This window comes from Macrotis lagotis, chromosome 8 (assembly GCF_037893015.1).
Source record: "Macrotis lagotis isolate mMagLag1 chromosome 8, bilby.v1.9.chrom.fasta, whole genome shotgun sequence".
In the NCBI taxonomy this organism is placed as follows: domain Eukaryota; kingdom Metazoa; phylum Chordata; class Mammalia; order Peramelemorphia; family Peramelidae; genus Macrotis; species Macrotis lagotis.
Window position 1 is genome coordinate 183149828 of NC_133665.1, and position 27172 is coordinate 183176999.

Sequence of the window (27172 nt, forward strand, 5' to 3'; positions counted from 1 at the left end):
TACTTATTTAATGCCATACCAAACCACCAAAAAACTATTTTACGGAACTAGAAAAAGATAGTAGCAATTCATCTGGAGCAACAAAAGATCAAGAATATCAAGAACATTCTAGTCACTTCATTGTTTTTCACAATGGTTGTAACATTTCACAGCAGCAACACTGGATTAGTGTGCCTATTTTCCTACAATTCCCAAACATTAACATTTTTTGTCATTTCTGCCCACTTGACAGGGTCTGAGGTGAAATATCAGGGTTGTTTTGATTTTTCACTTATTTGAAGTGTTTTCTCACATAACTGTGAATATTTTGTACTTATGATAACAAGAATGACCAACAATCATTCCCATGTGTAAATATATATATATACATGTGTCTGTGTGTGTACATCTTAGATATTATAAACCCTTACCAGAGAAATTTGATAGACATATCCCTTTCAAATATTTACCTTCCCATCCTAGGTGCATGAAATTTGTCTGTGCAGAAGCTTTTCAGTTCTATATAACCAAAGTGATACTTGTATGATTACGTTTCTCAGTCATAGCTGTGAGAGAGATATGATCTGTTTCTCGAATTTTTTGTGAATCCTATGATTTTTAGCCTTTTCCTTCTGAGGTTCTCTTTATTAGTTCCTTTTTCTTTCATTGGGTTATATATTTTTCTTTTTTCCTATCAGTCAAGTAGATTCCCCCCCCTTCTCTTCTTATCATTTGTCCTATTACCCTTTTTTTAACCCATCTTTCCATTGTCTTCACTCTAGACCCTCATTTTCTGATTTGTGACCCATATAATTATCTGGGATCTCACTTTTCTCCGTTTTCTTCTTGCAGTCTAGTCTTCTAAGTTGTCTATGCTAGATTTTCCCCCTCTGCACTTTCTGCCACTAGTTGTAGGGTTTAGTCCCTTGGAGTCCCATTTCCCTCCAAGCCAGTTATTGCAGGGATTAAAGAGAACACTGCCCCATGGGAGGGTCCCTCCTCCACCAAAGTCTTGATTATTGTGCAGCCAAGCCAAGCACTAACCAGCCCCCACCACACACACACACACACACACACACACACACACACACACATACCCCGACTACCTCCAAAAATAGATCCTTATCTCCCTTCACTGGCCATCCTCTTCCTCATAGAAGCATTCTGTTGCAGAACCCTCCATTTCCTCCCCCTTTCAGTCTTTCCCTCTTCCTTCTCCTCCCTCATCAACTCTCCTGCCTGTTCTTTTTCTGTAAGTATAAGAGCCCTCTCCATCCAACAAAACAGATTCCCCTACAGGCAGGATATCTCCCAGGCCCAGATTTCTGCTTCAGAAGCTGCCTCCAGCTGCACGTTTAGAAAGAAGTCTCTTCCTGGTCTCCCCATCATTCTCTTCCAGTGCTGATACTGTCCTTGTCAGCTACATATTTGCCCCCCTCAGATATTTCTGTTACTTGGGTGTTCATGGGATAAATCTCTTTAGTTCAGGTTTTCTTTCTAAAAATGTATTGGACTCATTGAATGTCTTTTCCGCTGTAGCTGAGCTCAGAGGCACAGGCTTCAGTGTTCTCTTCCCTCCTACATTTTCTAGTAAGTGTAGCCTGGTCTACATTATTCTAATGTCTTTCCTTGGTATTTAAAGGTCTTTCTCCTGATGGTTTGAAGAACATGTTTCTGAATTGAATTGTTAAATGTAATCCCTGTGTATGTGTCTTAGAGTTTGCAACTTTGGGATTTTTTGTGTTAGCGATCTGTGAATTCTTTCCATTGGAATTTCATTTTCTTTGGTCCAGGGTTCTGAATAGATCTATTTCCTATCAGGTTTTTCTGGGATCCCTGTGATCCCTATTTTCTCTATACATCCCATCTTCAAAATGAGATTTTCTTTTAATCTTTTTTGTTTTTCTTGGCATTCCCAGTCTATTGTTTTCTATGAGAAAGTTTTGTGTAATCATTTTTGCTATTGTAAGCTATAAATTATGCTGTCACAATGTCTGAGGTTACTAATCTGGAAGCTATCTTCAAGGTCTTTTTGAGTTTTCTTGCTGAAAAACTTAGGTACTTTGTCTTATCACTCCCTTCCTGACTCCCCCTCTGCCCCAGCTGGATGCTGTGCTCTTCCAGTCACCCATGGTAGGGTGCTCCTAGCTCCCCCCACACACATACAGTGTCCTGTGGCTATGGCCACACTGGCTGTTGAGGCCTGAGTAGACTGGAGCAGGAGTCTCCATGGCCTTGGAAAGGAGAAAGGCAGCTTAATGTAAGCCTGTGCTGTGTCCTTGGATCTGCTAATGCTTCTTTGAGGTGGATAGACTGGGAGGTTGGAGCGTCAGTTCTGGATTTGGGGGATTCCCAGTGTCCTAGACCAGAGAGACACAACTGAAACTGCTTTTCTATTGGAGAAAATGTCTGTATTCTGCCATCTTGTTGTTCAGGGGACTACCTCTTCCAATTACTTCAATCACCAAGGAATTTATGCAGTACTAGACAAATATATCCTTTGACTTTCAGGGAGATGATATTAATATCCCTATTTTACAATTGATGAAACTGAGGCTAAAGTGACTTGTCCTTGGTCACACATCCACTGAGCCACTCAACTACCTAGTTATGAACTTGGGAAGAGTGGTTGTAAAGACAGCAGATCCAAGGGCAGGGAAATGACTGTGTAGATTAAGGAGAAAGCTGCCCCAATTTCTTGAACCACTCTGGAGAAAGCACCAAGAAATGTTAGCAAGAGCATAGTTATGGAGAAGCCTGGGGACACTGGTGCACCAAGATGAGCAGTGTGGGATCCTTCAAGTACTTGTCTGAGCATTGACCTGTCCAGGGGCCAGGCATACGGGCTTCAAGTCCGTCAAGCAGTAGCTATGGACATTGCCACTTCAGAGATCACAATGTGGCAGAGTGGACTTGTACCAGTTCCATGGGGCGGGGGAGGGAAGGAAGGAGCCCCTGCCCTTTTGACTTGGCCCTCCCAGAATACCTTCCCTTTGTTTCTGCCTGCGGGAGTTTAATTTGGGTTGTTGAGAGGCTGCCATGGTTGCCCCAGGGAGAGGACACCACTCCAGACCTGGCTCATCATGTCACATGCCTCTTCCCACAGTGAATGGTGAGCAGGAGAATCGAGTCCAAAAGGGCAATGGCTACTTCCAGGTCCCTCCACACACCCCAGTGATCTTTGGCGAGGCTGGAGGCCGCACCCTGTTCAGGTAAAGGAATGGGGGACGGGGCAGGGCGGGCCCCTGACTGGAGACAACACTCCAGGGACTAGCTGCTCACCAGGTGTCAGATTCTGAGGCTGGCCACCACTTAAGGTCAAATTCAGCATCTGAGCTCCTCTTTAGCACCAAGTTGGCAGTTCTGTGCTTATAATACAGATAGACCAGCCAGGTAAATAGGGGTGTCTGCCCTGGGCCTCTCGGTCTGATGAGATCATGCCTAGGCCTGGGTTCATGCAGCCAGTGCGGGGGGGGGGGGGGGGGGTGTCAGGATGATGCAGATCTAGACTGGAGCACCTGGCCTCAACTGGCAGGGACCTCATCTGACCTGAGCTCCTAATAGGATAGAGTCAGTCACAGATTCAGCATGTGGAGTAACTTATTCAAGGCATTGGGGGAAGAGGCTGATTTCGTACACACCACCTCACCCCCAGCCTCCTGCTTTTGAGGGACTAGAAGGGGTGTTGGGGGATCTTGGCAGCCTGGTCAGTGTTGGATCATAGGTGGGGGGTTTGGGAGAATCCTTCTCTAAACTCCTGGAGGAACCTAGATGGCCAGTGGGACTCTTAAAAGGTTTTCCCAAGGGCTGTGCCTCCATCAGAGATGCAGCTCTGACAGGCCTTTGCTGGGTCTCCGGAGTCCTAACCCACACTTGGGTCACTGAGCTTTCTGCCACTTGTCTATGTAGGTTGCTGTGTCGGGATTCCGGAGGGGAGACTGAGTCGATGCTGCTCAACGAGACAGTGCCCCAGTGGGTGATTGACATCACTGTGGATGTAAGTGTCTGCCTCTTCTCTGCTTTGTCCTCTTAAAGAACACTGAGGAAAGAAATGAAAGCCCACTCAGGGCTTGAATAACCAAGAGCATTGTAATGGTGACTGTCAGGCCCGCAGGGGGCCAGCCTCCCCTCCCAACAGGACCAAAGTGGAATTTAATCTCTTACAACTTTTAAAAAGTGCATTACCAGCCCCCAAGAAGCCCCCCAAGCCTTAAAAAGCCATCTGGGCTCTCGACACTCGTCTTCTGTGTGTGTGTGTGTGTGTGAGAGAGAGAGCCACCCTGAAGGAACAACTTTCCTTGCTGGGAAACTCCCCTCTAGAAGGAAGCTGGAGGGCCATGAGTATGGAGCGGGGCCCGGCCCGCTACCAGCCAGGCTTTGGGCCGAAGACAAAGGGGTACGCTGGCAGAGGCAAAGGCAGTTCTCCACTTGGAGCCCCGTCACCCAAGCATCTGGTTCAGACAGATTTGAGAGCACCTAGAAGCACTTTCCTCCTAGCGCCTGGGCCCGGACGACTCTGGCCACCTGGCAGGGGCTCAAGCCGCATTGGGGGGGGGAAGCAGCCACCACTGGGGTCTAGGCACCTTTCCCTGCACCTGCTGCTGCTGCTTAGAGAGGAAAAGAAAGAGCCAAGCCTGGGGGCTCAGGGGCTCGGCTCATTGGAGGACTCCCCAACATGGGGAGTTCACACGTGGAAGTTTTCTTGGAAAGCCTCCATCAAGAAAGATGCTTCCTTTGTGAGATGACATAAAATGATATACACTGTTGGGATTTAAAGGACTTGGAGAAAAGACTGGTGTTCTGTATTAGAGAAAAAAGTATTTATAATGTTCCTGTTGTCATGTACTTTCCACTGGAGTAGTTCATGTTTTTGTTCCTATTCCGATATGCACTTCTGCACTTTTTCTGATGACTTTTTTCCAAGGCTATTATTTATGGGGTCTGGTACTTTGTTATGAGAAAATCATATCGAATTGTAAAATAAATTTTAATTAAAAACCGTGAGTTTAATCTGTGGTTGAAGGTAGCTTTCTCTTTTATACTAATTTAGGATAAAATTGTAATGATATCATGTTTTCTTTCAGAAAAATATGCCCAAATTCAACAAAATTCCCTTCTACCTCCAACCTCATTCATCTTCAGGGGCAAAAACCTTAAAGAAGTAAGTGAAGGGTTGGGCCTTTTGTCTTCCTAAGTCCTATTAGCTGAGACAGGCTCCATTTATGTCTGGGCTGGGATTCTTGATCAATTTGGAGTCAAGGTGTAGGCCTTGGGGTCTAGCACCCCCTCCCTACCACGTAAGGTCATGAGAAGGCAACCTACAATTCACTGTCTTAGCAGGGATCCCTGGGAACATCCTTGAAGACCTTCCTCCCTGCAGTGTCCATCTTTTCCTAGAGCCAGCCCCCCACACCCTCACCCCCCCCCAAAGTGGAGCAGTAGAAGAGTTTTCTCTATGCCTTTCACCTTTCTGACAACGTGACCTTTCCCTTCCCCTTCCCAGAGATAGACTGTCTGCCAGTGACATGCTCCAAGTCAGGAAGGTGATGGAGCATGTTTACGAGAAAATCATAAACTTGGACAGTGAGTCTCAGACCACCAGCTCGTCCAATAATGAAAAAGCGGGAGAACAGGAGAAGGAGGAGGACATCGCTGTACTGGCGGAGGAGAAAATCGAACTTTTGTGCCAGGACCAAGTGAGTTGACGTGTGGACCTCAGGCTGGGTCTTTCCCAAGGGAGACATACAAAGAGATGGTGGATCCTGGGGGCTCAGGTCTTTGTGAACTGACCCCTGCTCCCAACCCCAAGAGACCTGCCCTGCAAGACAGTGTGGCCAGAGGGACCAAAGTCTGCCCCAAGGGGATGTTGGCAAAAGGCCATCTTTGGGCCGTAGCGGGGCTGGGGGCTCGCCAGGCCTGTTGGCTGTCTAAATTATGGAGAGTGTTGTGTTGGGGGCAGGGCGGGAGGGGAGAGCAGAGAACTTGCAGGCTCATCAGACTCGCTGCCCCCTCCAAATGGGATAAGGAACAAGGCTTATTGGGAGTCAGTGAAAGGTTCTGAGCTGGGAACCCTGGATAGAGTTGAAGTGAGGGGAAGGGGGAGGTTGGTCAGAAGGCTGTTGCATTCCAGGTGAGAGGTAGAATCAGAGACAGTCAGACTTGCAGCTTGTAGAGCTGAGTTCAAATCCAGCCTCAGATACTTCCTAGCTGTGCAACCCTAAAGCAAGCCACTGCCTCAGTTTCCTCACTTGTAAAGTTGGGATAATAATCCTGCCTACCATCCAGGACAGTGGTAAAGACAAGATGAGATACTGTTAGTAGAGGCTTCACCCAGGGCCCAAACATGGATTTACAGGAAGTTCTCCCTTCTTTTCCTTCTGTCCTCTCTTGGCATAGGGAAAAGAAAGGGCAGAAGGGAACTTAGACTTTGAATGGCAGGAGGAGGTCAGGTCTGAGGTACCAGGTTTGCCCCCTGCCAAGGTTTTTAGATGACTTTTTTCCCTGTGGGATTTCCTGCCCCTTTCAGTATAAGGGCACAGGCCCTTGGGAGCCTCCTTTCTGGAGGCTGAGGAAAGGGTCTTGGCCATCTCTATCCCACACAAAGTGAATTGTTGGTGTGTTGATGGTGTCGCTGCATAAAGTGCAGATTCTCATTGTCTCCATTGTAGTGCGAGAAAAGAAAATTATATGCCTCTGCCCCCCACATTCATTATATCTTTGGGCCCTGGGCCAGGCATGTGGGGTTTAGAGATAAGGACACCCACCAATGCCCAAGCTGCATCTGAAGGGTTGGTTACAGGCACCACCATCTCCCCACCCCCACCATGTTGGTGAACCAAGGACCAAGGGTCAACACTGTCTCATTCTTTTCAGGTTTTGGATCCAAATATGGACCTTCGAACAGTCAAACATTTCATCTGGAAGAGTGGCGGCGACCTCACCCTCCATTACCGCCAGAAGTCCACGTGAGGCTGTGAGGGCAACACTCCTGGGTATTCATTTACTGACCTTCCTGTTGTGGTCCCGAGAGTAGTACTACCTAGTGAAGCCCACTGAATCCCCACAGTAGCGAGACTTCTAACGATTGATTCAGTATGGACCAAGATTATCCCTTTTCACTGAAGTGACTAATAGAGATGTAATATAGAAACAGTCTATACGGCCTAGACTCGTCTGTCCCCGAGGGAGGCTGCGTGTGCAGGTGGAGGGAGATGTGCAAGGAGCTCCCGCCAGGCCGGGGCAGACCATGCTGCTTCCTTTTTCTTTCTGAGGACTCCTCTCCGTCTCTTCATGCTTGTTAGGAGACACTTGGGGGCCATCTCTGTCACTGTGTTTCAAATGTAACTCAAACCTGCACGATGTCTCGTCTTTTTTTTTTAAGTACATTCCATTCCGAAAGTACCTGAGATGACCTTTCAAGCTGGCCGTCACAAAAATCAAATCGTTTTCACCATTCAGAGACAAGGTCTTTTTTTTAAAAAATGGAGAAACACCATGGCACCCTTGTTGGCAGCCCACTTAATTAAAAAATGGATGGTCAATCTTAAGACTTGTTTAAAACTGTGCTTCAGATGTGCTCAGACGTGTTGACATCTGTTGAATTTCAGAACTCCTGAGGCATAACACTCCAGAAATCCAGTTGCAGGGTCAGTCCAGTGATGCTGGGCGCCATGCTGGAGTCGACACACTTTTCAGCAGGAGCCAATTAAAACTTAACCCTTTTGTTTCTTCCTTCCCACTCCATGTCCAGGTGTAACTAACTGGTGCCAGCTGAAAATCAGGTTACAGTTCCAGCTGGAAACCCAAACTTTGTTAAGACTTGAGGATTCTGAAACTTTAGCTTCATTTCAATGTTACCTAAAATTTATGTCAGAGTAAAGAAATATCAGAGCAGATTAATTTGATGCAAAAGTAGTAATTTGTTTTTCCAAAGTTTTATATGATTTTTCTGATGTTATATCTAGGTCTTTTCACTCTTCTAATGATCATCTGGGTCTTGTATGGAGTTTAACTTATTGGGGGAAAAACATTTCAACTTTTGGCAGGGAAAAAAAACGAAACTTTGGGTTTTCCCCAGAGGCTGTTGTTTGTTTCGTATGCAGAAGAGATCGGCAGTCCACCCTGAGAACTTGTGTCCGAGAGACTCCTGTCCCAAGCCAGAAGCACAAGTGCCTTTGGAGGGTGGTTTGTTCCATGCAGATTTTTCTTCCGGGCCTTGCTCCAGCCCCTCCTATGGTAGAGGGGGGACAGGAGGGGAAGTAGCCAGGGGCAGTGGGTCACCCTCCTGGAAGACCTGGGCACACTCACTCCCATCGAGCTTCGTTTGGAAAGCAGTTGCTTCCTGCCTTCTGCCCTTGGAGGAGCTGAACAGACACACCATGCTCGGGCTCCGCCCCTCAAATGTGCACATCCCTTGAGAGAGAACCCGGGCATGTTCAGAGTGAGGCCTTCTGGGCTGCAGCTGCCCATCTTTAGCATCGTTGCCTCCTGACCCTAAATCTATTAGTTGGGGCAACCGCTCATTGGATAGAATGGAGTTCTTCCAGGTCCCAGGTTTGGCAGTCGCCACTTCCTCTGAACTTTCACGGACCTAAACTCCACCAGGGTTCTCTTTATTCTCCTTCCTCCCTCCCCCTTTTCCTTCTAACCAACTCAATAATGCAATTTCAGGAACATTTGACAGAGTCTACAATGCCAAAAGGGTAAATAATCTGTATTTCACAGTTGTATAGAATAAAAGGCTTTAGTTAAAATATTCCAAATTTGTGTTGCATTTATTTTCATTCACTATCATTTTCTCCTTTAAGCAGTTCCCTGATTTCAGATTGGTACTAGAATTATTTGGCATTGGTTGTTAAATTTTAAAAATGGGTTGGGTTAGGAGGAGCTGCCTCAAGTAAATCAAGACAGGGCTCAACCATGTGTCCAGGATTGGGCCCTGCCCTCTGGGAGCTTACATTTTAATGAGGGAGGTGCCATGCACAGAAGAGCGACAGATGATCAGAGGTCTAGAAAGGCTTCTGGTGTGATGTAGGACCAAAGGAGAGTCCTGGAGCCTGAAAGGTGCTGTGGAGGGGCCAAGCAAGTGAAAGGAACAGGGAAAATGAAGAGCAGGGCAGCATGGTGGGGGGTGGTGATGCCTTCCTCAGATGGAAATGGGGAACTTAAAAAGAGGAAAGATAAGTTGGGTTTTATGGGACAATAGTTGAGGCAAGGTTGGGAGAAAAAGATTAGGGCAGGTTGAGATCTGCGAGTCACTGGCAGAGATGATTCTTGAATCCATAGGAGCTGATGAGATCACCGATTATGAATGTATGGAAAGAGAAAGGAGGGGCGTGACCCAAATGAAGAGACTCCAAAGGAGACTCAGAGAGGTAGGAAAGCCAGGGGACAAGAGTGTCATAAAAATCTGGAGAGGTGAAGAGGGTGATGGAGGACCACAGAGAGGGCAGAAAGGAGGTGACTTCACAACTGGGGAGAGCCATTTGGGGGCAACAATGAAGTCACAAGCCAGACTTCAAACAGTGAGCCCCACCCCATTCCAGAGGGTCTTCCCAAATTGAGTCACCAAAGCAGAGATAGGTGTAAGTGAAGGTTGTTGAAGCGTCTGGAGATATGGGCATGCCTGTCCACTCTGGAGTGGAGGGTGATCTGCTGAAGAAAACAAGGCCCGTGGGGAGGAGGGGACTCAGTGCAGTGAAGGGCAGAATGCACAACAGTCTGGGCTCATCAGGCAGGACATGGGATGACAGCAGATGGGGACGAAGGATGTTCAAATTGTCCAGGTGGTGAGAAATCCACATCTCTGGAAGGCTTGGCTTTTAGGTAAGAGCAGACCAACTTGATGTATCTTGGGGAGCTCTGGGGATGCTGGGCAACAGTGATTGATATGTATAGCTACGATGTGACTCACAAGAGATCCCTCCCCCCACCATGTCCACTTTGCATCAAATGTGACTGGGGGGCAATGTCACCATCATTTCTGAAGTAGCCTGACCAAGATGTGGCCACTATCCACACTGTGCAGAGGTGGTGAACTGGGACTTGTCCGAGGTGAGATCTGTCCCAGCTGGATGGTGCCACTGCTTCCATTTCAATCTAATTAGCAGCAAGAGCCAAGTTCAAACCTCTCTGCTTGCTCTTTGAGTTCTATTCTGGGAGAAAACTGAGGCCCAGAACTGAAACAGTGGCCCTGGGCTGCCAGTTAGAATTTGGGAGAAGGGGAAGAAACCAAGCCTTTGCAGAGTGCCTGCAGGTGCCAGGCCCTCACCTCAGCTTCACCACCCCCTGGGTAGGGGCAGCTGTTCTCTTCATCAGTTAACTGAGCAAACAGAGGCTGATGGAGCACAAGAGACTTGCGCAAACTTCCTCTTCATCACGCCAGTACCCACGGAGTTCATCCACATTCTTACATTTTCAGCAGCGACCTCGTGGAATGGCCTAACTTCCTCCCTGAAGAAGGAATAAACTTGCATCCAGGCTTGTCGTGTCGGCCGCCTCAGATCCTCCTCTTCCTCCTGGGCCTCTTCATTGAACATCTTCCCCTCCTTGTCTCTGAGCCCTGAAATGACCTTCCTCTTTAGAAGGGCCAACTCTGAACCCAAGCTCCTGCCCTGCCCTCGTTTTGTGCCTGGTCAGCATACAGACTCCCCAGCCCTTCAACAAGGGCAGGAAGCATCCCCTTCCACCTCCCTCCTACCCATGGGCCCCACTGGATTTTATGCAAGAGAACAAAGAAGAAAACAAGGACAAATCCTGGCAAACTAAAACATCTTTATCAAAAAGCCAAGGAACCTACCCAAGCCATCAGATTAGTGTTACATCATCACCACTATCCCCCCACCAAGAACACACAAGCCCCTACACAAGGGCATCATCTGCCCAGGTATGGACATATTTCAGGTGCTCTGAGCACAAAGCCAAGGCTCAACAGTGCTTCTCTGATTAGAGGAAAAATGGGACTTGGGCAGGAGGGATTTGACCTTCCATTAGTCCCAACCTTCCCCCAAGACCCTACCCCCTTCCTCCTTCACTCCCCAAGAACAGACACTGGTGGGAAAACCCAAGGTGATCAGGTTGGGAAATTCCCCCAGCTCTAAAACTAGTGCCTTCCTCCATGTCCTGCTGTAAGGTCCCTGCTCTGAATGATTGTACCATGCGGCCCATCCCCTCCCGGGCCTTTGCCTCTGTTACCCTCTAAGTAATCTAGACCCAGACTCGAGAGGCAGAAACAGCCCTGAAGACAGTCCTGTCTGCACAAGCTCATGCTTAGGGTAAGGAGCAGCCCCCACTTCAGTCTTCAGGAGCCCTCCCAATCCCATGGCTCCCAAAGACCCGGCCATCTACCTGGGAGCTCCTCTGCAACCTGCTGTTTCCTTGTCCAGGCCATTCCCATGGACCAACTGTTTAGAATCCCCTCTGCAGCCAGTAATGGAAGCCCAGACATTCCATTCCACTCATTCCATACCAAGCCAGGCCCTGAATGCTCCCAGCCTTCTGTGGGTCCCCAAGAAGTGCCAGGAAGGCTTCTCCTTTTCCCTACCCCAGAAATCCAGGAGTTCAGTCAGGGGGCTCTGACTGCACCAAGTCCACATCTCCATGATTTGTCAAGGCCCAAGGCTCCAAAGATCAGGGCAGGCCACTTGATTTGGCAGCCAATGGGGGCCATCCACAGCCCTGGAAGCAGTGAGCTACTGACCTACTGTGCACACTGTAAGTCTTCCAATTTAGGATGGGATCACCAGAGGCTGCTGCTATGCATTCAGGCAGGCTCAGGGACATTCAGCAGAACGCAAAGCCAAGGCGAATCTTCTGGGGGCAGGGGCTGCCCATAAAGGCATGTTACTTAAGAGTGGTACCTGCCCCCTCGGATACAGCTTGCACCCCGCTGTCCCTGGCAGGTGGCACCTCAGCCTGGGCTGGGAGAAGGTCAGGAGCGTCACTGATCTCAAGTGCTGCCTTGGAGCAGATGTCGTTGGGAAGGGTAGCAGGTGAGCAAGGATCTGGCTGCTGCAAAAGTGGCCCGGAACCATCCACAAGAGAGCCCTCATGATCCGACCCTAACCCTGCAGCTTCATCTGAAAGACAGTGAATTCAGTAATTAATTAGGAAAAGACAAGACTGCAGCAACAGTAAAGAAAGAGATTCTACCTGTGAGGTCAGCTGCAGGGCAGGACCCACTGACCATGAGAGTCTGGGACAGTTGAGACCACAGCCTCTGCCCTCCTGGCATGGGCTCTGGGTGACCAGTCAAAGATAGGGCATGACCAAGGACTCTGGCCTAAATGTCAGAGACTGACCCTCAGAATTCTGACATGGCACTACTATTCTGAGCTTGCTCACAAGCTCAGTGTCAACTAAGTACAAGGAAGTAGATGGTCAGAATCCCCAGTGGCCAAAGCGGCCCCACATTCATTACTCTAGAGGTCCGCTTCGAGCAGTGGTTTCCATCGGCCCTCTAAGAATGCCAAGGTCACATGGACCATAGAGAAATCCCCACAAACACTTCTTAAGCACCTACCCAATGCTGGGCACCAGGAGTAGTAAGGGAAAAAACAGCCTCTCCCACTATAAGAGGAGGAATTCCCCAATCACAAACTGACCTCCCTTACCCCAATGGGAGAGGTGGGAGAATTCAACCTCCAAAGTTCTTCTAGCTCTAACTAGATGATCCAAGAAAAAAGGTCTTAAATGCTAAAAGGGGGGGGGGGGGGGAAGAGCTAAAAGGGAAGAAGGGTTGAGGTGCCCAGAAGTAAACAAGATCCAAGACAGGCACCAGAACAAACCTCAGAGCTTCCAATGTTAGCGTTCTGGCATGGGCAGCAGGCAACATGAACCACAAGCTTTGATATAACTCTCTGGAAGGATAGACTGTATTTCAAAGAAATGGTTAAAACAGAATTTCTAGCCAAGGTGGCGGAAAAAGAAGCCAGGAACTCTGTAGAGCTCTCCTGGGTTTCCCTCAGAAATGACATGAATCAATCCTCTTAACAGATTTTAGAGTGACAGAACCCACAAAAGAAGAGGGTAGAGGGTGGCTAAGTGGTGCAGTGCAGGCATTTAGGTGGAGCAGTGCGGGCATTTAGGTGGCGCAGTGGATAGAGCATCGGCCCTGGAGTCAGGAGGACCTGAGTTCAAATCCGGCCTCAGACACTTAATAATGACCTAGCTATGTAGCCTTGGGCAAGACACTTAACTCCATTTGCCTTGCAAAAAAAAAAAAAAAAAAAGTAGAACATCTCCCAGCAAGGTCTGTAACAGGGAAGTGTTTCAACAGTTAACAGAGACACCCAGTGCCCCCATGATGTGATAAGGCAAGGACTAACCTAAGATCCTCAGCTGTGGGAGCGGAGGCTTTTGTAGTTTGGGCTGCAGTGAGTGGGCTGGTAGAGATCCAACTAGCTGGGAAAGCTCCAGTGAGGGTGCCCAGGACCACCCCCATTCAGCCAGCACAGCTGGTCTGGACTGCCCAACCAGAATGGAGAGCCCCTGGCATTCCCTGTATTCCCCAATGCAAACAGCCCCAGATGTTGCCACCTTTCCCAATGATCTATCCAGAGAGTCTGTGGCATTTCCAGCCAGGACAGCCTAGCCCAGTGACTGGGTTGCAGTGCAGACAACCCAGGGACAGCCCCAGGAACTCCCAACTTTCCCAACTGCCTAGTAGTGGGCAGCTGACATCCTCAGTGCAGATGATCCAAAGAGAGAGCCTCTGGTGTTCCTTAACAGTTGGTTCACAGGGAGGGGAGTGAAGAGACTGTTGAGCTCTGCCCCTGGAACAGGACTCTGGGGCTCTGACCACATTCAGATCCTGATTGCAGTCTAGGCCCCCCATAGAACAGCAGGGGCCCCCCAACTCAGCCCCATGGCAGAGGGGGGACACATATGGTCATTCACAGACTAGAAGGGAGGACAGAGCCTCACACACTGAGACACTCGCAGGAGTGTCCCAAACGCTCAGGAAATACCCCAAAACCAGGCTCAGGCTGGGAAAATGAGCAAGCAGAGAAACAAGAGGAACACCATTGAGAAATACATTATCTAGGATCCCAAGAAGGATCAAAATACTGAGTCTGAAGATGAAGAAGCACAAGCTCCTGCATCTAAAGACTCCAAGAAAAACAAAGTGGGCTCAGGCTATGACAGAGCTCAAAAAAGACTTTGAAAATCAAATGAGGGAGTTAGAAGGAAAACTGGGAAAAATGAGAGAGATGCAGGAAAAACATGAAAATGAAGTCAGCAGCCTAGTCAAGGAAATCTAAAAAAATGCTGAAGAAAATAGCATGCTAAAAACCAGCTTAGGTCAAATGGATAAAACAGTTCAAAAAGTTATGGAGAAGAATGCTTTAAAAAGCAAAATGGGCCAGATGGAAAAAGAGATAAGAAAACTCTGAGAAAAACAAATCCTTCAGACAAAGAATAGAATTCAGGGAGATTGATGAATTTACGAGAAACCAGGATTCATTACTTCAAAACCAAAAAAATAAAAAATTAGAAGAAAATGTGAAACATCTCACTGAAAAAACAACTGATATGGAAAACAGACTTAGGAAAGATAATTTAAAAATTATTGGAATACCTGAAAGTAAGGAAAGTCAGGAAAACAGCCTTGACATCATTTTCAAAGAATTACTACAGGAAAATTGCCCTGATATTCTAGAAGCAGAAGGCAAAATAGAAATGGAGAGAATCCACTGATCTCCCCGAGAAAGAGATCCCAAAAAACCAACCCCTAGGAATATTATAGCCAAGTTCCAGAACTCCCAAGTCAAAGAGCAAATATTACAAGCAGCCAGAAGGACGCAGTTCAAATATCGTGGAGCTGCAGTCAGGATCACACAGGACTTAGCAGCAGCTACATTGGAAGCTCGTAGGGCTTGGAATATAATATACCAGAAGGCAAAAGAGCTTAGAATGCAGCCAAGAATGAACTACCCAGCAAGGCTGAATGTCCTCTTCCAGGGAAAAAGATGGACTTTCAATGAACCAGGGGAATTTCAAAGGTTCCTGTTGGAATGGCCAGAGCTGAACAGGTTTGATCTTCAGATACAGGACTCAGGTGAAGCACAGATATTGGAGAAGGGGGAAAATATGAGGGACTTAATGATGGTGAACTGCATGTATTCCTGTATAGAAAAATGACACTGATAACACTCATATGAACCTCAGTTAATAGAGCAGGTAAAAGGAGCTTTTATAGTTGAAGCACAAGAGAAAGCTAAACTTGAAGATAAAATATGATGTAAAAATGGAGTTAATAGGAAAAAAGGGAAATGTAATGGGAGAAAGAAAAAGGAGAGGGGGGATAGGCCAAGATATTTCATATAATAGGATTTTTCTTTATTACAATGAGCTATTGCAATGATATGGAAGCGGGGAAGGCAAGGAGGAATGAGGGAACCTTTGCTCTCATTAGAGGTGGCTAGGAGAGGAAACAGCAAATATACTCAATGGGGTATAGACATCTGGAATAAGAAAGAGAGAGGAGGGATGGGGGAAGGGGAGGATGTGAGTGATGGAGGAGAGGATGGACCATGGGGGGGAGAGTGGTCACATATAACACATTTTCTTTTTTACTTCTTGTAAGGGGCTGGGATTGGATGACCTGTCTGGGACCATAGGGCCAGGTGGATGCTGGGCCTAAGGGGTGTAGGGGGGCTCAGGGCCTCTTGGCCCCAGAGCCGGGGATCTGTCTGCTGTGCCACTCAGCTACCCTACAGCAGAGTCAGAGTGAAAGGAGGGAGAAAATATAGTACATGGTAGTGGAGAAATATGAAAGGAGGGAGTTGCGATCAGCAACGGCAATGGTGGAAAAACATGGAAGTAACTTTTGCAATGGACTTACCATAAAGAATGTGATCCACCCATGACAGAGTTGTTGGTGTTGGAACAAAGACTCAAGCACATTTTTTATTATTATTATTTTGTGGGGGGTGCAGGGCAAGTGGGGCTGGGGAGCCTGTCTGGGGCCACATAGCAGAGTGATCGTTGGGTGTCTAAGGCCAGATTTGGACCCAGGTGCTCCTGGCTCAAGGGCCAATGCTCTGTCCACCACCCAGCCACCCCTACTATTATTACTATTTTATTTTGGGTCTTTTTTTTTCTTTTTTTGGTTTTTGCAGGGCAGTGGAGTTCGGGTGGCTTGCATGTCACACGGCTGGGTGATTGTTGGGTGTATGGGGCTGGATATGGGCTCGGGTGTTCCTGGCTCCAGGGCTGGGGCTCCATCCATTGCACCACCTGGCCATACCTACAATTATTACTATTTTTTTTATTTTAATTTTTTTCTCTCCCCTTTATCGCTCAAGCGAGTCTATATTTATGGGGGGAGGGGGTATTTCATTTACTCTTAAACAAGAATATTTTATTAATGTATAAAAAACATCATTTGTACAAAATGAGAATAAATATTAAATTAAAAAAACCAAACAGTTGGTTCACTAAGCAACCTCCTCTAGTGTTCTCAACACTGAATGCTTGCCAGGGAGCCCCCTCCCCTGACACAAGAACCCTGGATAGTAACAAATCCCAAAATGAATAAGAAAGGTCAGTGAAAAGCAAGTTACCTTGGAGACAAGCATACTAGCTCAGAAAAGGAGGGCAGAAGGGGTGCTACATGTGAAGCTTCCAAGGAGAATATGAATTGGTCTCCAGATCAGAAAGATTTCTTAGAAAAGCTCAGAAACGATTTTAAAAATCAAATAAATTAGGAAAAATGCAAGAGAAAATTAACAACTTGGAACAAAAAGTGACAAAAGAAAACAAATCCTTTAAAAACACAATTGGGCAAATGGAAAAAGATAATGGCTCCTTTAAAAATAGAATTGACAAAATAGAAAAGGAGATGCAAAAACTAACTAAAGAAGATATCTCTTGGGAAAAATAAACTGGAACTAGTGGAAGCTAATGACTTCATGAGACACCAAGAATCAAAAAACTGATTAAAAAAAAACCTCATTGGTAAAACAACTGACCTGGAAAATAGATCCAAGAGGGATAATTTAAGAATTATTCGACTATCTGAAAGCCATAATCAAAAAAAAAAAAAAGAGCCTGGACTCCATTCTTCAGGAAATTGTCAAGGAGAAATGCCCTGACATTCTAGAACCAGAGAGCAAAATAGTCATTGAAAGAATCCACCGATCACCTCCTGAAAGGGATTCCAAAATGAACACACCAGGAATATTATAGCCAAACTTGCAGAATTTTCAGGTCAAGAAGAAAATTCTGCAAGCAGCCAGAAAGAATACCTAGGAGCCAGTCAGGATTACACAGGACCTGGCTGCATCAACATTAAAGGATTGAAGGGCCTGGAGCATGTTATTCCAGAGGGCAACAGGAGCTTGAATTACAACCAAGAGTCAACTTCCCAGCAAAATTGAGCATTCTCTTTCAGGTGAAAAGATGGACATTTATCAAAATAGGTGACTTTCAGATTTTCCTGATGAAAAGACCAGAGCTGAACATTTTGATGGAATGATTTTTTTAATAAAATTTAGACTTTTATAAAAAAGGGAGATTGTAAAGAGGAGAAAAAGAAAGACAGAATGGGATAAATTTCATCACATGAAGAGGTGCAAAGGACCTACTGCAATAGAGGGGGGGAAGGGGGGAGGGGTGGTGAGAACTACCCAAATCTTACTCATTAGATTTGGCTCAAAGAGGAATTAACACATACTCTCAGTTGAGTTTAGAAATTTATCTTACCCTTTAAGTATTAGGAGGGGAAGGGGAAGAGGGACTGATAGAAGGGAGGGAAAGAAGAAGGGGAAAAGGGAAAGAGAAAAGGAGGGTGGCTAATAGAAGGGAGGACAGATTGAAGGAGGTGGTATTCAGAAGCAAAGCATTGGTGAAGAGGGATAGGGTGAAAAGAGGGGACAAAAGTACAAACAGAGGGAAGACAAAATGGAGAGTAAAAAAGTTAATAATTATAATTGTGAATGTGAATGAGATGAACTCTCATAAAACAAGCAGACAGCAGAATGAATGTAAAACAAGAAACACATTTGAAGGAGAGAGTTACACACAGAGTAAAGTTAATCTGCTGGAGCAAGATATATTATGCTTCAGCTAAAGTGAAAAAAGCAGGGGTACAATACTTATCTCAGACAAAGCAATTTCAAAAATAGATCTCATTAAAAGAGTTAAGAAAGGAAACATCACCCTCCAAAAAGGTACCAGAGACAATGAAGTCATTTCAATACTGAACATGTGTGCACCAGGCAGTAAGTATAGCATCTAAATTCTTAGAGGAGAAATGAGTTACAGGAAGACACAGACAGCAAAATTCTACTGGTGAGGGACCTCCCTCTCCTAGAATTAGATAAAACTTTTAAAAAAAAGAATTAGATAAATCTAACCACAAAATAAACAAGGTAAAGGAGGAGAATAGAATGGTAGAAAAGCTAGATATAACAGATCTCTGGAGAAAACTGAATGGGAATAGAAAGGAATATACTTTTTCTATGTCACCTACTCAAAAATTGACCAAATATTAGGGCACAGAAACCTCATAATCAAATGCAGAAAGGCAGAAATACTGAATGCATACTTCTCAGAAAATGATGCAGTAAAGGGCCATGGAGAGATAGATCTAAAATTAATTATAAACTAAATAACCTAATTTTTAAAGAATGAGTAGGTCAAACAACAAATCAGAAAAAAATTTCATCCAAGACAATGTCAATAAGACAACATACCAAAACTTGTGGGATACAGTCAAAGCAGTTATTAGGGGAAATATTATATTTCTAAATGCTTATATAAATAAGAGAAAGAGAAGATCAATGAATTGGGCATGCAACTAAAAAAAGCTAGAGCAAATTAACAATCAAATTAGAAATTCTGAAAAAGGAGAAATTAATAAAATTGAAAGTAAGAAAACTACTGAATTAATAAATAAAACTGAGTTGGTTTTATGTAAAGAACTAATAAAATAGATAAATCTTCAGTTAATTTGATTTTAAAAAAAGAAAACCAAATTACCAGTAGCAAAAACGAAAACGGTGAATTCATCACCAATGAAGAGGAAATTAAAGTAATAATTTGAAGTTATTTTGACCAACTCTATGTCAATAAATTTGACAGTCTAAGTGAAATGAATGAATATTTACAAAAAATATAAACTACTCAAGTTAAAAGAAGAGGAAATTAAATATGTAATTCTACCAAATAAAGGAACAATTAGTTCCAAATAAACTATTTGAAAAAAATTAATGAAGTTTTGCTAAATTTCTACTATGACACCAATATGGTGCTACTATCTAAACCTGGAAGAGTCAAAATAGAGAAAGAAAAGAAAATTTCCTTAATGAATATGGATACAAAATTTTTTTTAGGTTTTTTCCTTTTGCAAGGCAAATGGGGTTAAGTGGCTTGCCCAAGGCCTCACAGCTAGGTAATTATTAAGTGTTTTGAAGCTGGATTTGAACTTAGGTACTCCTGACTCCAGGGCCACTCCACTATGCCACCTAGCCACCCCAGATACAAAAATTTTAAATAAAATATTAGCAAAGTGATTACAGCAGGGTTGGTTCAATATTAATAACTATCAGCATAATTGACCACATCAATAACAAACATAACAAATTATATGGTTATTTCAATAAATGCTGAAAAAGCATTTGACAAAATACAGCACCCATTTCCATTAATAACACTAGAGAGCATAGGAATAAAAGAAGTGTCCCTCAAAATGATAAGCAGTATCTTATCTAAACCCATCAACAAGCATTATATATAATGAGAATAAGCTAGAATTCCCATTAAGATCAGGAGTGAAACAAGGATGCCCACAATCACCACTATTATTTAATATTGTATTAGAAATGTTAGCTTTAGCAATAAGAAAAAGAAATTGAACGAAGAAACAAAACTCACTCTTTGCAGAGGATATGATGGTATATTTAGAGAGAACCCTAGAAAATCATCTAAAAAACTACTTGATACAATTAGCAACTTTAGCAAAGTTGCAGGATATAAAATAAACTCACATCAATCATCAGCATTTCTATATGTTACTAACAAGACACAGCAGCAAGAAATAGAGTAATTCTATTTAGAGTATCTGCGGACAACATAAAATACTTGGGTGTCTACCTGCCAAGGCAGACTCAAAAACTGAATGAAAACAACTATAAAACTTTTCACACAGATAAAATCAGGTCTAAATAATTAGGCAAATATCAATTGCTGATGGGTAGGCTGAGCAAATAAAATGAAAATAACAATTCTATCTAAAATTATTTTTAATTATCATATTAAATTATTAAATTCAGTGTCATACCAATCAAACTTCCAAAAAATTACTTTTTTGAGCTACAAAAAATAGTAGCTAAATTCATATGGAGAAACAAAAGGTCAGGTCTATCAAGGGAATTAATGAAAAAAAATACAAAGAAGGGTGGCCTAGCCCTTCCAGATCTAAAATTATATTATAAAGCATATCAAAACTGTTTGGTGCTGGCTAAGAAATAGAGTGATGGATCAGTGGAATGGAATAGATTAGGTGCAGAAGTAACAGCAGTAAATGACTACAGTAATCTACTGTTTGATAAACCGAAAGGTCCTGGCTTCGGGGAGAAGAACTCACTTTTTGATTAAAAACTACTGGGAAAACTGGAAGACAGTAAGACAGAAACTCAGCAAAGACCAATATCTCACACGCTATTCCAAGATAAGGTCGAAATGAGCGCAGTATTTAGACATAAAAGAGGGTGGTCAATTAGGAGAACTAGGATTAGTTTATCTGCCAGATCTGTGGAAAGGGGAGCAGTTTATAACCAAGGAAGAGATAAAGAACATCTCATACATATATAAAAAGAACAATATATGGATAATTTTGAATACATTAACTTGAAATGTTTTTTGCACAAATGAAAGCAATACAACCAAGATTAAAAGGAATGCAGTCAATTGGGAAATAATTTTGACACCTAGTGTTTCTGACAAAAGACTCATTTCTAAAACATAGAGAACTGAGTCAATTTTATAAGAAAACAGATCATTCTCCCATTGATAAATGGTCAAAGGACGTGAAAAGGCAAATCACAGATGAAGAAATTAAAACTACCTTAGCCAATATGAAAAAGTGATCCTAAAGCATTATTGATTAGAGAAATGCAAATTAAAACATCCCTGAGGTACACTTATCAGACTGGCCAATAAAAAGGACAATGATCAATGTTGAAGGAGATGTGTGAAATCTGGGACACTAACATATTGTTGGTGGAGCTATGAACTCATACAACCTTTCTGGAGAGCAATCTGGAATTACACCTAAAGGGAATGCCTTTTGATCCAGCAATACCACTACTAAGTCTGTATCCCAAAGAGATCACAAAGAAGGGGAAAAGGCCCACATGGACAAAAACATTTATAGCAGCTTTTTTCATAGTGGCAAAGAATTATATCCATCAATTTGGGGATAGCTGGACACATTGTGGTAAATGAATGTGATGGAGCATTATTGTTCTAGAAGACATTATGGGGGCCAGCTAAAGTGGCACAGTGGCTAGATTACTGGCCCTGGAGTCAGGAGACTGAACTGCTTGCAGTTTTCTCAGGTATCACAGCCATCCTAACCCAAGACTACCAACCAGGCCTGTCCCAAAAGTGGGACACGTCAATCATAGGAACATCTGCTGCAAAAGCAGAAAGAAAAAGACAGATGCTGCTTCTATGGGGGGAAAAAAACATGGCACCAATACTATCTTGATATGCACAAGGATAATTTCCTCTTCCAAAACAGGGAAATTCTGCTCCACTCCTGATTCTCACCACGAGAGGGCAGAGGAAGCACAGGTGCAGCTCCACATAAGAATTTAGAACTGAGATGGAGGAGGAAGCCAGAAAGGGCCTAACACACACCCAAGACTATAGGAGAGCAGCTCTCAAATGGTTCAAGATTAAAACATGAGAGATAAAACCAGTCAGTACACATCTAAGAGTATAGGTGAGGCACTGCTCTGAATCCTTGTCCTTCTGGAGCTTACCATCTATTGGGGGAGACACCATGGGAATAAATACAGACAAAGTGAGGCCTGTAGAGGATAAACAAGAGATGACTGATAGAGGGAAGGCAGGAGAACTAAGGGGGCTGGAGAAGGCTTCCTGGAGAGAACAGTTGAGTCAGGACTTAAAGTCAGCAGATCAGGAGAGGAGGGAGAGCCCAGGGACTGTCAGAGAGAATGCCTAGGGCTGAGCAATGGAGGGTCAGAGTCAGTAGATGGAAGAGGACCTACTGAGGAGTGAGGTGTAAGAAAGACTGGGAAGGTAGGAGGGGGCAGATTATGAAGGACTCTGAATGTCAAATGTCCTAAAGAAAACAGGGAGGATTTTACTGAGAGCGGGGATGTGAAGGGAACATGATCAAACCTGCCTTTCAGGAAAATACCTTTAAAGGTTGAGTGGAGGATGGACTGTGGTGGGGAAGACTCCAAGCAGGAAGATCCACCAGTCCAGGTATGAGGTGACAAGGAACTGAATAAGGCAAGTTCAGAGAGAAGGGGCAGCATTCAAGAGATGCTGCAGAGGAGTCAACAGATTTTGCCACCTTACTACACCAGGGGACTGAAGAATCCAGGCTGGCTCCTGATTTGGGAGACTGAGGTATCTCTGAAGAGAATGGTATCGTCCTCTACAGTAACAGGGAAGGTGGTGGAAGGAACACAGAGTTCTGTTTTGCACATGTTGAGTTTAAGATGTCTACTGGGCATTCACTCTGAGATGTCTGGAGGGCAATTGGAGTTGTGATACTGGAAGTCAGCAGAGACACTGGGGCAAGAACAGGTAGATTTGAGAATGGTTGGCAGGAGAACAGGAGTCTCTCAATAATGAAGTTCCTGAGACACAAATTAAAACAATTTTAATAAATAAGGAAGGAGGAATTGTCTAAAACACCTGAGGCAGATACAGAGGAAGCTCAGTCACAGAAGACAGAAGCCAAGGTAGGGGATTATTGGGTAGAATCAACAAGGTTACATGGTACAATATTCTTTCTAGACTGAGCTCAGAACGAGCTGGGACAGAGAATGAGAGCTAGGGTCAATAAGAAAGGCTCTTTGGGGAAATTTTGGGGAATAGAGGTTTCCCCAAGAAAGGGCAGGTGTTCTGCCCTGGGCAGGTGGGTAGATGGGAACTTGACAACAGAGAGAATGGCTCAGCTCTGGTTTTGCTTGATCTCTCTGCTAAGGAGAATGACCACTGGCACCAGAGAACCGAAATAGCAAAGGTGGGTGGGGAAGGTGGGAGCGCTGAGTTGTTACAAGTGAGCAGTATCTCAGGAGCTGGAAGAAGGGGGAGGTGTTGATGCAGACCCAGCAGAGCTCGGGGAACAATCATGGATCATGGACCTAGTTCTAGAGAAGGAAACTGGAAGCCACCAGTGGACCCAAATCTTAGTTATGGCCAAGATTCCAAAATCCATTAGTGGAGGGATGGTCACAGCACATTCAGAGAGGGGAGAAGGGATGACAAAGGATGTGCCAGGCTGCCCTTCTCCCCTTTAGGACAGGATGACTCAAGTGGCACATCAGGAAGATGCTTTCAGCAGAGTGTATCTAGACTTTAGTAAAGCAGTCAGGAGAAAGCCTTCCATTTAATTCTCATGGAAAAGATGGTGAGATGTGGGTCAGATGACAAGGTTGATGAGATGGCATGGACCTGGGAAGTCTTCAATGCTCTATATGTACTGGAAATCCCAGGGATCACTGGTGGCAATGACCAGGTTAGAGGCGGAGGGCCTGTTCATTTGCAGGTAAGATCAATTCAAAGAGACCTTGGCAAGGTAGAAGGCTGGGCCAAAGTCAGTCAGATTTGGGATAAATGTGAATACCAAAAATGTGGCTTCATCAGTCTAAGATGGGGAGAGCAGTCTGGGGGGGATTAAGAGCTTAAGAGATGCACACAGGGTGGCCCAGAAAGCTCCTGTCGTTGGGGGCAGAGTATCCAGAATCAGGGGAAAAGAGAGCACTTCTAAGCTACTGGGAATGAGAAGACAGAAACTGGAGGTGATGGAGGAGAAGGCAAACACTATATTCCCTCTTCTGCCACAGAAGCCCTGAGCTGGGCAGGAACATCACCTTTGTTCCTCCCAGTCAGATCCCATCACAAGCAGAGTTCCCAGTTTAGGAAAGATGGAGAAGAAACCAGAGGGCACATGGGGAGGGGGCCCTTAAAAGGCTCATTTCATGCCATTCAAGGGCCATCCCCCAGAAAAGGAATAAGATTCATTCTGCTTGGCCCCAGAGAGGAGCAAGAGGTCAAGGTGCCAGAGAGGCCATCAGAGGTGGGAAGGCTGGAAGGAAGCCTCCCCCACCCCTGGGCTGCCTCCACAGGCAGGGGTTCCTTATCACATATGTGGTAAATATGGCCACTGTAGACCCTAGAAAACCTCCAAATTCTGTGGGTGCTGCCTGGGTAGACTGGATGAGAATAAGTATGGCTCAGGCCCATGGCCCACATGCCACTGATAAGGCAACAAGAGAGTGCCCTCCAATGGGGGATGGTCCTAGATACCACCTATGCCCATTTCCATTGCCAAGGAAGGACTGGAGTTTGGGGAGCTCCAACCAGGCTCCTGGAAGCAGTGACTCACCTTTGTATGCAAGTGGCTCTCTGCTGGGGAGGACGCTCTCAGTTCCTATCACAGATTCCCCCAAAGAGTGGAGGGAGACTGAGGAAGTTGTGTTGGGCAAGGGGGTGGCATCAGTGGTATCCAAAAGGGAAACACCAGAAACATCAAGAAAACCTGGGGAAAAAGAGGGACAGAGTTTGCAGACACCGACGGGAAACTGACCCCAACCCAAGCACTTGAGGCCCCTGGACCCGACCCTCCCTCTATCTTCTTTCTTCTCTTCTCCTAAGCCTTCACCTGTCTTTAGCCATTTTAAGGGACTCCTCCCCAACACTGCCGTTCTTTGCTACCCAGCTGATTTCCCTATCAGTCCAGACCAAGGGACTCAGCAGTAAGGAAGAGGGCATCTGGGCTTCATCACCTCCCAGCTCAGTGACCAGCCCTGACTCCCAACCAGGCAAAGCAGCCAGAATCCTGACACTGAACCAGAGTATTGCTAAGACAGAAGCCAGAGCTGATGGAGAAGGCAGCAGTGTCCCTGTTCTGCCACAGAAGCCCAGAGCTGGGAAAGAATACCCCTAAAACCACCAAGTATGGAAGGAAATAAAGAAGGCAGCTTGGAGTGGAGGCAAGAACTGGAGGTCACAAGCTGTCCAGGGGAACAGACTTGGAGAAGGCCAACCAGCCACCATCACCCTTCACAGAGAGGCTATGAGAAAATTGACTAAGCATGATGGACACCTCTTGTTAGAAATCTCAGATGCTCTGGAATCACAGAGCGGTTTCCCAGAGGCATTCCTTCAGCAATAGAGTTGTATCTGCAAGTCTTATCTGATATTCTCATATTTCAGAAGCCCCTGAGAGGCCTAGCATCTTCAGGACAGCACTAGCAATTTGCCTATCCTTCCTTCATCTCAACAGTGATGAGACTATGGGCAGAGAATGTGGCTTTCCCTTATAGGGGGAGGGACTGTAATATAAAAAGCTAATACATCAATAAACTATTTTTAAAGGAAGGAAGAACTTGGATCTACCCATCACTTTTACGGATACCTGGGTCCATGACTCGCTGGACAGGGGGAGGTGGCTGAAGCGATGTCTCCACAGAATAAACATCCCTCCTTGAGCCTGTGGATTGGTCCATGTCAAGAACATCCGAAGCCGGCTCAAATGGGGAATCTGGTGCTTGCAGCGATGCCTAAAAAGGACCAAGAACCACTGGTGGGACTACAGCTATGGCAAACTCCCTGGGCCCAATTTGGTCTTTGAGGTGAACAACAATGCTGGGGTTGGGGGCAGTAGTAGCCACAAGAAACCCTAATCCATGCTTCTGTCCCCTCCCCCTCCCCATTCCTCACTCCTGGAAGTCTGTAAAAGTCACCATCATAAAAAACAAAGGGGAGCCCAATGGGAGCCCCCCCACCTTGATGTGTTTGTATGTAAAATTGTGTCGGCTGGAACCAGTCTTTCCGAGTGTGGCATCAGCTCACTTCCACCACAGCCAGACCAGGCCCACCCCCTGCACTATTGCTCCCAAGTCTTTCCCACGCTGCAGAACCTCCAGCAGAAAGACCTGCAGCAAAGACCCCCATCTGGTTCTGGTCGTGACAGACAAAATGGAAAGACACACAGCAGATGGCAGATGACCAACTCCAAGCGGTAAGCTTGCTGCACTAGTCTGCCCTGGGGCACCTGGCCAACTTTCCATCTCCTCCCTTCACAAAGGCACAGTCCAAGTAAACAATGACCTCGGACTAGCCTGGCATCAAAAGGCACAGGCCCAATTTCAGGTTCTGCCAAGGACTGGCTATCACTCCGCAGCTTACTGCAAATCACTTGACCAGAATCCGTTTGGCCCACTTGCCTACCTCTTGAGATAAAGATAGAAAATACTTTAAAAGGCTTATGTAGACAAAATCTACCCAGAATTAGAAGGGAATCAGTTAACTGGGATGGGGGGGGGCAGAATTTGCAGAAATTTCTCGATAAAGTTCTGCTATTCAAGATATTCAAGGAAACTGATATAGAGAAGTACAAGCCCCACTCCTCAAAAATGAGTGGTCCAAGGATGTGAACAAGCAATTGTTGAAAAAGGCTTCAGATCCTTAAACCATAAAGGAAGACAGATTAAAACGTAAGGCTCCTGCCCTTACACCATTATTGGAGACTGTGTGGAGAGGACAGGCATGAATGCCCTACTGGGGAAGCTGTAAACTGATCCAACCATTCCAGGAAATAATTTGAAATGACACTCCAAAATTAAATTAAATTGTGGCACATCCTTTGGCCTAGTGACTACATTTGACCCATGACTAGAGCATCTGATGTCAATGTTTGTCCTTCGTTTTGGAAGAAAACCATGACATCAGGGAGGTGATGATGGCCACGACAAGCATGTGAACTGAATTGAGTGAATTGATTTTTCCTGACTTCAGGGCTGCCACCCTGCCCACTGTGCCACCTAGCTGCTCCACTCTAAGGTAGCTACCATTTCCCTGATAAGCAAAAGACAAAAGTATTTATGATGTTCCTTCTTTGTGGTAGCAAAGAACTGAAAGTAAAGGGCATACCTGTTCACTGGAGTACAACTGAATAATCAGGAATGGGAATGGAATGTGG

At 45.2% G+C, this 27172-nt stretch overlaps 2 protein-coding genes across 3 annotated transcripts in view; one reads left to right on the forward strand and one right to left on the reverse strand.

The window, feature by feature from the left end:
* The window catches only part of WDR48 (WD repeat domain 48), a 45765-nt gene extending 37015 nt beyond the window's left edge, over nt 1-8750 (forward strand). For both annotated transcript variants that reach the window (XM_074199108.1, XM_074199109.1), the window contains exons 16-20: nt 3086-3191; nt 3889-3976; nt 5064-5140; nt 5483-5675; nt 6853-8750. In XM_074199108.1, coding sequence (XP_074055209.1) covers nt 3086-3191; nt 3889-3976; nt 5064-5140; nt 5483-5675; nt 6853-6948 — 560 coding nt within the window. In that variant the 3' untranslated portion in view covers nt 6949-8750. The remainder of the gene's footprint in view (nt 1-3085; nt 3192-3888; nt 3977-5063; nt 5141-5482; nt 5676-6852) is intronic.
* A 1982-nt stretch (nt 8751-10732) lies between these two features.
* The window catches only part of GORASP1 (golgi reassembly stacking protein 1), a 30565-nt gene continuing 14125 nt past the window's right edge, over nt 10733-27172 (reverse strand). Inside the window, exons 7-9 of the mRNA XM_074199110.1 lie at nt 25607-25751; nt 24575-24727; nt 10733-12056 (exon numbers count right to left, since the gene is read on the reverse strand). Coding sequence (XP_074055211.1) covers nt 11821-12056; nt 24575-24727; nt 25607-25751 — 534 coding nt within the window. The 3' untranslated portion in view covers nt 10733-11820. The remainder of the gene's footprint in view (nt 12057-24574; nt 24728-25606; nt 25752-27172) is intronic.